The 11,096-nt window shown below is 44.2% G+C and overlaps 1 protein-coding gene across 1 annotated transcript; it reads right to left on the bottom strand.

Annotated features, from left to right (window-relative positions):
• Positions 1 to 5,617: 5,617 nt before the first annotated feature.
• Positions 5,618 to 10,522, bottom strand: drc8 (dynein regulatory complex subunit 8; the record flags this gene model as incomplete). The annotated part of the gene is made up of 7 exons (XM_084181936.1): positions 5,618 to 5,736; positions 6,596 to 6,662; positions 6,903 to 6,945; positions 9,428 to 9,507; positions 9,847 to 9,919; positions 10,267 to 10,351; positions 10,498 to 10,522. The coding sequence occupies 7 exons, from the start codon at positions 10,520 to 10,522 to the stop codon at positions 5,618 to 5,620; spliced, it is 492 nt and encodes a 163-aa protein (XP_084038062.1).
• Positions 10,523 to 11,096: the final 574 nt, after the last annotated feature.

The following is an 11,096-nucleotide window of genomic DNA, read 5'->3' as shown; positions in this document are numbered from 1 at the left end:
ACACTTTTCACTGTTGTTGCTAGTGTTACAGATATAATCATCCAATCCACATAAACTAGAAAAATAGACTAGGCTACTTACCCCGTATTTTCTGCTCCTGCTGGTCACAGACCTCTCTTTGGTCCCAGACAGAGAAGTCATGCTGAAGGTGAGGAAAGGGGAAGCGAGGAGCGGGGAGAAAATATCTCGGTTGTTTTACATATAAGGAGACCAAATCGATTTCAATTAATTCCACGCCCCTCCGCGTGCTTCTCAATCATGAACCAATATCACGTAGATTGAATATAAATATAGCCTACTGTCTCCAACCATGAAAAACAATAACCTAACAGTAATACCGCTCAAATGGATCCAATACGCGCAATAATTAGTTCCTGTAACGACTTGAAATCCACAGTGAAAATGTGAACAGGTCCGCCTGTATGAGTGGGGTACAGACTGGTTTCTCTTTCTGGGAGCGGCGAAGTACAGCAAGCAGAGCAGTAGCAGAGCGAATGCAGCCGCTGCTGCACAGGCTCAGCGTAGACAGTGGGGACCCGCGTCTGCAGCGCTAGAGTCCGGAGTCCGAGGCAGAGGCACAGCTGTGGTATTCTGGCTGTCCGTGTGCCTGCAGGAGGCTCCGTGCTCATCTGAAGCCAGAGGTGCGGACTGGAGACAGACGCTCGCTCACATCTGGCTGGGGGAGGGTCCTCTCGGCCCCTTCCTCGCTGGCGGACCAATAGTGTATCAATGCTTGGTTGACTGACAGGTGGCAGCTCATTTGTCCTCTGTTAACTTTTGGAGGGGGTAAATGCTGATTAGAGAGGGAGGTAGTAGGCCTACAGCTTCGTAGCCTATTATAGACTATGGTTGCAAGATTGCATTAAAAGTATCTGGAGCAGATGTGGTAGGCTACAGTATGTTATGTTGGATCAAAAAGGTTTAAGCCTATTCAGTAATATCATTCATAAATACTCATCATCATCATCATGATCATCCGTTTTACCTCATTTCTACCAGCATATCACCTGTGCAACTATAGGAGAAAAAACTGTAGATCACCTTTACTCCACACACAGAGACACATAAAAATCTCTCCCTCACCCTCCGTTTGGCAAATCTGACCATAACTCTGTCCTCCTGATTTCTGCTTACAAGCAAAAACTCAAACAGGAAGTACAAGTGACGTGTTCAATACGGAAGTGGTCCGGTAAAGTGGATGCTAAGCTACAGGACTGTTTCGCTAGCACAGGCTGGAATATGTTCCGGGATTCATCCGATGGCATTGAGGAATTTACCACATCAGTTACTGGCTTCATTAATAAGTGCATCGACAACGTCTTCCCCACAGTGACCGTACTTACATATCCCAACCAGAAGCCATGAACTACAGGCAACATCCGCACTGAGCAAAAGGCTAGAGCGTCCGTTTTCAAGGAGTGGGACACTAATCCGGACGCTTATAAGAAATACAGCTACGCCCTCAGACGAACCATTAAACAGGCAAAGTGGATATACAGGTCCAAGATCGAATCCTACTACACCGGCTCTGACGCTCATCGGATGTGGCAGCAAACTATCACAGATTACAAAGGGAAACCCACCTGCGAGTGGTCCAGTGACGCGAGCCTACCAGACAAGCTAAATACCTTCTATGCTCGCTTTGAGGCAAGCAACACTGAACCATGCATACACCAGCTGTTCCGGATGACTCTGTGCTCACACTCTCCGTAGCCGATGTGAGTAAGACCTTTAAACAGCTTAACATTCACAAGGCCGCAGGGCCAGATGGATTACCAGGACACATACTCAGAGCATGCACTGAGCAGCTGGCAAGTGTCTTCACTTACATTTTCAACCTCTCCCTGACCCAGTCTGTAATACCTACATGTTTCAAGCAGACCATCATAGTCCCTGTGCCCAGGAACGCCAAGGTAACCTGTCCAAATGACTATCGCCCCATAGCACTCACATCTGTAACCATGAAATGCTTTGAAAGGCTGGTCATGGCTCACATCAACACCATCATCCCAGACACCCTGGACCCACTCCAATTCGCATACCGCCCCAACAGATCCACAGATGACACAATCTCTATTGCACTCCACACTGCATTTTCACACCTGGACAAAAGGAATACCTACGTGATAATGCTGTTCATTGACTACAGCTCAGCGTTTAACACAATAGTGACCTCCAAACTCATCACTAAGATAAGGACCCTGGGACTAAACACCTCCCTCTGCAACTGGATTCTGGACATCCTGACGGGCCGCCCCCAGGTGGTGAGGGTAGGCAACAACACATCCGCCACGCTGACGCTCAACACGGGGTCCCCTCAGGGCTGCGTGCTTAGTCCCCTCCTGTACTCCCTGTTCACCCACAACTGCGTGGCCGCGCATGACTCCAACACCATCATTAAGTTTGCCACGACACGACGGTGGTTGGTCTGGTCACAGACGACGATGAGACAGCCTACAGGGAGGAGGTTAGAGATCTGGCAGTGTGGTGCCAGGACAACAACCGGTCCCTCAACGTCAGCAAGACAAAGGAACTCATCGTGGACTACAGGAAACAGAGGGCCGAGCACGCCCCATTCACATCGACAGGGCTGTAGTGGAGCGGGTCGAGAGCTTCAAGTTCCTCGGTGTCCACATCACTAAGGACCTGCCATGGTCCAAACATACCAACACAGTCGTGAGGAGGGCACAACAACACCGCTTCCCCCTCAGGAGGCTGAAAAGATTTGGTATGGGTCCTTAGATCCTCAAAAAGTTATACAGCTGCACCATTGAGAACATCTTGACTGGCTGCATTCCCGCTTGGTATGGCAACTGCTTGGCATCTGACCGTAAGGCGCTACAGAGGGTAGTGAGTACGGCCTAGTACATCACTGGGGCTGAGCTCCCTGCCATCCAGGACCTCTATACAAGGCGGTGTCAGAGGAAGGCCCTAACAATTGTCAAAGACTCCAGCCACCCAAGTCATAGACTGTTCTCTCTGCTACCGCACGGCAAGCGGTACCGGAGTCCCAAGTCTGGGACCAAAAGGCTCCTGAACAGCTTCTACCCGCAAGCCATAAGACTGCTGAACAGTTAATCAAATGGCTACCTGGACTATTTGCATTGACCCCCTTATAAATATATTTTTGCACTGGCTCTATGCACCTTAGCCACATACATTTAAACTCAGTTTTTCACAATTCCTGACATTTAATCCTAGTAAAAATTCCCTGTCTTAGGTCAGTTAGGATCACCTTTTTATTTTAAGAACGTGAAATGTCAGAATAATAGTAGAGAGAATGATTTATTTCAGCTTTTATTTCTTTCATCACATTCCCAGTGGGTCAGAAGTTTACATACACTCAATTAGTATTTGGTAGAAATGCCTTTAAATTGTTTAACTTGGGTCAAACGTTTCGGGTAGCCTTCCACAAGCTTCCCACAATAAGTTGGGTGAATTTTGGCCCATTCCTCCTGACAGAGCTGGTGTAACTGAGTCAGGTTTGTAGGCCTCCTTACTCGCACACGCTTTTTCAGTTCTGCCTACAAATTTTCTATAGGATTGAGGTCAGGGCTTTGTGATGGCCACTCCAATACCTTGACTTTGTTGTCCTTAAGCCATTTTGCCACAACTTTGGAAGTATGCTTGGAGTCATTGTCCATTTGGAAGACCCATTTGCGACCAAGCTTTAACTTCCTGACTGATGTCTTGAGATGTTGCTTCAATATATCCACATAATTTTCCTTCCTCATGATGCCATCTATTTTATGAAGTGCACCAGTCCCTCCTGCAGCAAAGCACCCCCACATCATGATGCTGCCACCCCCGTGCTTCACGGTTGGGATGGTGTTCTTCGGCTTGCAAGCCTCCCCCTTTTTAATCCAAACATAACAATGGTCATTATGGCCAAACAGTTATATATTTGTTTCATCAGACCAGAGGACATTTCTCCAAAAAGTACGATCTTTGTCCCCATGTGCAGTTGCAAACCGTAGTCTGGTTTTTTATGGCGGTTTTGGAGCAGTGGCTTCTTCCTTGCTGAGCGACCTTTCAGGTTATGTCGATATAGGACTCGTTTTACTGTGGATATAGATACTTTTGTACCTGTTTCCTCCAGCATCTTCACAAGGTCCTTTGCTGTTTTCTGGGATTGATTTGCACTTTTCGCACCAAAGTACGTTCATCTCTAGGAGACAGAACGCGTCTCCTTCCTGAGCAGTATGACGGCTGCATGATCCCATGGTGTTTATACTTGCATACTATTGTTTGTACAGATGAGTGTGGTACCTTCAGGTGTTTGGAAATTGCTCCCAAGGATGAACCAGACTTGTGGAGGTCTACAATATTTTTTCTGAGGTCTTGGGTGATTTCTTTTGATTCTCCCATGATGTCGAGCAAAGAGGCACTGAGTTTGAAGGTAGGCCTTGAAATACATCCACAGGTACACCTCCAATTGACTCAAATAATGCCAATTAGCCTATCAGAAGCTTCTAAAGCCATGAAATCATTTTCTGGAATTTTGCAAGCTGTTTAAATGCACAGTCAACTTAGTGTATGTAAACTTCTGACCAACTGGAATTGTGATACAGTGAATTATAAGTGAAATAATCTGTCTGTAAACAATTGTTTGAAAAATTACTTGTGTCCTTCACAAAGTAGATGTCCTAACCGACTTGCCAAAACTATAGTTTGTTAACAAGAAATTTGTGGAGTGGTTGAAAAACGAGTTTTAATGACTCCAACCTAAGTGTATGTAAACTTCCGACTTCAACTGTACGCTCACACACAAAACACACACACACACAAAACACACACTCACACATACACACTCTTCACATACGCTGCTGCTACTCTTGTTTATTATATATCCTAATTGCCTAGTCACTTTACATATTATCTCAACTACCTCATATCCCTGCACATTGACTCGGTACCTGCACTCCTTGTGTATAGCCTCGCTATTATTACCATTTCCTTATTTATATATACTGTATATATATTTAAATTTTTTTGCTCAACTTTTCATACTTTTTAACTCGGCATTGTTGGGAAATGGCTCATAAGTAGGCATTTCACGGTTAACTTGACACCTGTTGTATTCAGCGCATGTGACAAATACAATGTTATCATCATCCCCACCACCACAGAAACAAGGTTTGTCTATGTAATAAGCTATTGAATAACTCCTTGGAGAGGTTTTACGCAGAACACAACAATTGAATTTAAACATAACGAAAGCTCCAGTTTATAGTCCTATTCATGAATATCCTCATTCAATTCATCTGTGCTTCGCATTCCGAGGATTATGCACATAAGGTGGGGTGGTGGTGGTGTCGTGAATGAAAGCATATTGCTGCTGTGATTTATGCAGCGTGGGGTTGCATGTTGTTTGTGGATACACAGCGCCATCTGGTTTCACTGCATGGCCTAGCACAACAGTGGGAGACCATACAATATTGGGCGATAAACCCAGATCTGGGATTTTTTTTAAATGACACAGCAAATATTTACAATACCACATTATATTCTGTATCAAATTATGAATCTATAACAATATAATAATTACCCAAGACAATGGTTACATTTGTCATTATTCCCAGCAGCAATGTGTGTGCGTGTGTGTGTGATTGAGAGTCTATCTGGGGTCATCCACGGTCATCATGCTAACAAAGTCTTTGTAGAAGATTACATTCTTGTCAGGGTCAAGAGCAGCTGACAGCATCTCCTCCATCTCTTCCTGGGTGAAGGGCTCTCCTGCAAAGAGGGACACGTACGTACAATAGATCTTTATATGGGGCGGCAGGTAGCTTAGTGGGTAAGAGCGTTGTGCCAGTAACCGAAAGGTCGCTGGTTCTAATCCCCGAGCTGACTAGGTGAAAAATCTGTCGATGTGCCCTTAAGCAAGGCACTTAACCCTAATTGCTCATGTAAGTCGCTCTGGATAAGAGCGTCTGCTAAATGACTAAAATGTAAATGTACATTTTTATCAATCCATTATACAGAGACAACCAAAACATTTGCTAACACAGCACCAAACACACCATACACACACACACCACACTGGGCACAGCACAGGGTCAACCACAGAGCAGCACCCCTGGAGCAGTTTAGGGTGTACCTTGCTCAAGGGCACAACGGCAGTAGGTGGCTCCTGAGGTATTGATGGCAGTTGCCAGCCTGCCTTTATAACCTTGAGGCTAGTGCCACCCCCTAGCAGGGTTTCTCAAGGTTGATTCTGAGGACTCATTATATGCTGAATGTCACTCCAGCTGAGCATCTATTACATACTAATAAGTCCTAAGTACACCTGCTTGGTCCAAGGGAACCAACACACTGGAAACTGGTCAGAATGAATACTAAAGTCTACCAGAGACTGTATTGTTGTTCTGGGAGATATATAATCATATAATGCTTGTAGAGTGGATTGTTATCAGTCAGTGTCTGCCTGTCCAAACCTTGGACCACTAGAGGGCGTGAGTACTGTAATATCACCTTGCCTTACACAAAGCCCACATAAATGTTAATAAACAGTGACAATATGTGATATATTTGTGACTTCAGGCCAATGATTCTGTGGTTTTATGTAAGGAGCTCTATGTTGCTTTCACCTTACCTTCCTGTGTCATGTACTTTGTGAGCTCCTCCAGTTCCAAATGTCCCTTTTTCTGCTTATCTAGAACCTGCAAAGAGATTTTAGATGTTTTTCCCTCTTAGCAAATATAAAGATCATAGACGGAACCCAAGGTATGATCCTATACAGTCGGCAATAGAGGGAATTAAACCAAGATGACCTATACCGTCTACAATAGAGGGAACCCAAGATAACCTATACAGTCTGCAATAGAGGGAATTAATCCAAGATAACATATACAGTCTGCAATAGAGATAATTAATCCAAGATAACCTATACAGTCCATCACCTCAAAGGCCTGGAGCAGCAGGTCCTCTGGGATGGGCCGGAACCTGCATAGTACACACACACACACACACACACACACACACACACAAAGACACACAAACACACACACACAGAGAGAGAGAGATAAGAAGTTACAGAACACACACACCTTTAACACACACACACACACACACACACAATCTCATACAGAACATCACTGCAAGTAAGTCAACAATATCAATCATATTATGTTTGTATAAGGTGCTGCCAACAGAGTTTTTATCTACAACTGAGACCGGGCAGGAACAGGTTAGGATCATTATGCATGTTTCATCAGGGAGCTACGACTACCTCTTATATTAGATATACCTCCTCCTTCTGGACACACTCTGTCTGCATTTTGGAGTAGGGTTTAGTTGCCCCCTTCACTCTTAGAAAAAAAGGTGCTATCTAGAACCTAAAATGGTTCTTCAGCTGTCCCCATAGGAGAACCCTTTAAAGAACCCCTTTTGGTTCCAGGTAGACATCTTTCAGGTTCCATGTAGAACCCTTTCCACTGAGGGTTCTATCTGGAACCAAAAAGGGTTATACCTGGAACCAAAAAGGGTTCTCCAATGGGGACAGCAAAGGACGCTTTTGGAACCCTTTCTTCTAAGAGTGTATAGACTGATCTAAGGTAAGTTTTGCTACCTGTAAGAACAGAGGCAGGGCAAGTGTTTCCAGTTCTAGGAATTCCTAGAAACTACCCAGACAGCCAGACAAGTCAAGTACAGGTAGATCCTCCAATTTGTCTCTGTCTGTCTGAGATCAATGTGTTTCAACTGATTGTATGTCTCTCTCTCTCTCTCTCTCTCTCCCTCTCCTGCTCTCTCTGTGTTCTTACATTGTCTGATACAGCCCCATCTACAGTGAGGGAAAAAAGTATTTGATCCCCTGCTGATTTTGTACGTTTGCCCACTGACAAAGAAATGATCAGTCTATAATTTTAATGGTAGGTTTATTTGAACAGTGAGAGACAGAATAACAATAAAAAAATCCAGAAAAACGCATGTCAAAAATGTTATAAAATTATTTGCATTTTAATGAGGGAAATAAGTATTTGACCCCCTCTCAATCAGAAAGATTTCTGGCTTCCAGGTGTCTTTTATACAGGTAAAGAGCTGAGATTAGGAGTACACTCTTAAAGGGAGTGCTCCTAATCTCAGCTTGTTACCTGTATAAAAGACACCTGTCCACAGAAGCAATCAATCAATCAGATTCCAAACTCTCCACCATGGCCAAGACCAAAGAGCTCTCCAAGGATGTCAGGGACAAGATTGTAGACCTACACAAGGCTGGAATGGGCTACAAGACCATCGCCAAGCAGCTTGGTGAGAAGGTGACAACAGTTGGTGCGATTATTCGCAAATGGAAGAAACACAAAAGAACTGTCAATCTCCCTCGGCCTGGGGCTCCATGGAAAATCTCACCTCGTGGAGTTGAAATGATCATGAGAACGGTGAGGAATCAGCCCAGAACTACACGGGAGGATCTTGTCAATGATCTCAAGGCAGCTGGGACCATAGTCACCAAGAAAACAATTGGTAACACACTACGCCGTGAAGGACTGAAATCCTGCAGCGCCCGCAAGGTCCCCCTGCTCAAGAAAGCACATATATATGCCCGTCTGAAGTTTGCCAATGAACATCTGAATGATTCAGAGGAGAACTGGGTGAAAGTGTTGTGGTCAGATGAGACCAAAATGGAGCTCTTTGGCATCAACTCAACTCGCCGTGTTTGGAGGAGGAGGAATGCTGCCTATGACCCCAACACCATCCCCACCGTCAAACATGGAGGTGGAAACATTATGCTTTGGGGGTGTTTTTCTGCTAAGGGGACAGGACAACTTCACCGCATCAAAGGGACGATGGACAGGGCCATGCACCGTCAAATCTTGGGTGAGAACCTCCTTCCCTCAGCCAGGGCATTGAAAATGGGTCGTGGATGGGTATTCCAGCATGACAATGACCCAAAACTCACGGCCAAGGCAACAAAGGAGTGGCTCAAGAAGAGGCACATTAAGGTCCTGGAGTGGCCTAGCCAGTCTCCAGACCTTAATCCCATAGAAAATCTGTGGAGGGAGCTGAAGGTTTGAGTTGCCAAACGTCAGCCTCGAAACCTTAATGACTTGGAGAAGATCTGCAAAGAGGAGTGGGACAAAATCCCTCCTGAGATGTGTGCAAACCTGGTGGCCAACTACAAGAAACGTCTGACCTTTGTGATTGCCAACAAGGGTTTTGCCACCAAGTACTAAGTCATGTTTTGCAGAGGGGTCAAATACTTATTTCCCTCATTAAAATGCAAATCAATTTATAACATTTTTGACATGCGTTTTTCTGGATTTTTTTGTTGTTATTCTGTCTCTCACTGTTCAAATAAACCTACCATTAAAATTATAGACTGATCATTTCTTTGTCAGTGGGCAAACGTACAAAATCAGCAGGGGATCAAATAATTTTTTCCCTCACTGTAGCAGACTCTGTGCATGCCTCTCTCCTATGTTCTTACTTGCGCTCCATCAGAACCTTGGTCATGGTGGGGAGGAACTTCTCAAAGCGGATGTATCCCGTCGGCTCCTCCTCCTCAATCTAGGGGAAGAGTTTGTTCACAAATATTATGGTCTGAAATTGTAGCAGAATTCGTGGGGAATTCACTGTATGTGAGTGTTGGTCCTTTGTTCTTTTTTTTCTACATTACGTGATTGTCCCACGCTTCTAGCACCCTTCTACCTTTGCATTTGTTCTTCAAGAAAACAGAGTAAAACCAGCCATACATGGTTAGTTAAATATGTCCCTTTGTGGTCCTCTGTATGTTAATGTACGTATGCACGGTTGACTATAAACCACTTTGGATAAAAGCATCTGCTAAATGACATACTGTATATTATTATTATGTTATTATGTCTCTGATCAAAAGGATGCCCTTACCTCTGCTATGACGTCATGTAGCTCCCCTTCGTTAGGGAAGCAGCCCAGGGAGCGGATGATAGTGCCTATCTCCCTTTGACAGAAGCACAGCACCAGAATGAGAACACCACCACCATAGAATACAACACTGTATAAACCTAAATCAGTGTGGTATGCCTATTTAGTATCATATCTGTTGTAAGCCTGTCTAAGTGGGCCTGGCTATATCTGTGATACCTTATGTCAGGAATAACCAAGGTGAATCGGGAAAATCACTCTGGAACTCACCACTGTAAACTAACCAAGCTAGTCCAATCTCAGAAAATTTAAGAGGCCAACAATGGTACCGTGCCGCGCACTGTATTATATTAGCTATGTGTCTATCCGAGGCGCATCTCTGGTAGAAATGGTGTTACTGCAAGAAAGTGCACTTCTGCTCACCTGACATCCACTGTCTTGTTGAACTCGTGGTCAAACACATCAAAAGCACCGCTGATCTTCTTGTGGACCTCAGCTACTATGGCCTCTACAACAGCAAATACAACAGACAAATCAAAAGCCTGTCGTTAGCTGAAACTAGTGCCACCTTTCAAATTGATCTCAAATTAGTTTTATCTACAAGTTAGAGCGATAAAATAACTATTTAAATTGATTTTGAAGCCCATTTCATACCTGCGCTGTCCTTGTCTTCCGCCATTTTCTTTATTTACTGTTGTTGCTCGGAGACCATATCTAGCTTTTGATTGGCAGGACCACTCTGAAATAGGGCAGGACTCAACGTTTTGGAAAATTCAAATAGAAACTATTAATATAGAACAAACATGCCTCTCCGACAACAAGCAATCTGTTGGCTCTATTCATTACATTTCTATCTGCAACGTTCGATAACGTTTGGCAACTGAATGTGGCCCTAGTTGATTTTAGTCCAACAGTTAGATTCAGTATTTCACAACAAAAGCACCAATTAAAATAGGGAAATAAATGGCCAGATAGAAGGTTCTGGCCACACTGACAGTGAATGTCAGTTTATGTGTTCTAATGTCTCATTTATAAAATAAGTGTATATTTCTATTGCACGGTCCAAAGCCAGACTTTTTTGGATGCGTAACGAATTGTGAAAAATATTAGCTTCATATGTCAATGATGACGGTAGCCTTTGGCCACAACGATAGATAAAAGCCACGGTAGGGATGCACGGCTGTTATGTGGTATGAGACTACTGAATAAAAGCTGACTGGTTTATTCGTGTCATTACGGTAGGGCTATATTAC

Source organism: Coregonus lavaretus, assembly GCF_964263955.1.
Source record: "Coregonus lavaretus genome assembly, chromosome: 18".
In the NCBI taxonomy this organism is placed as follows: domain Eukaryota; kingdom Metazoa; phylum Chordata; class Actinopteri; order Salmoniformes; family Salmonidae; genus Coregonus; species Coregonus lavaretus.
Note: the sequence above shows the minus strand (reverse complement) of the source record. Positions and strands in the feature narration are given on the sequence as shown.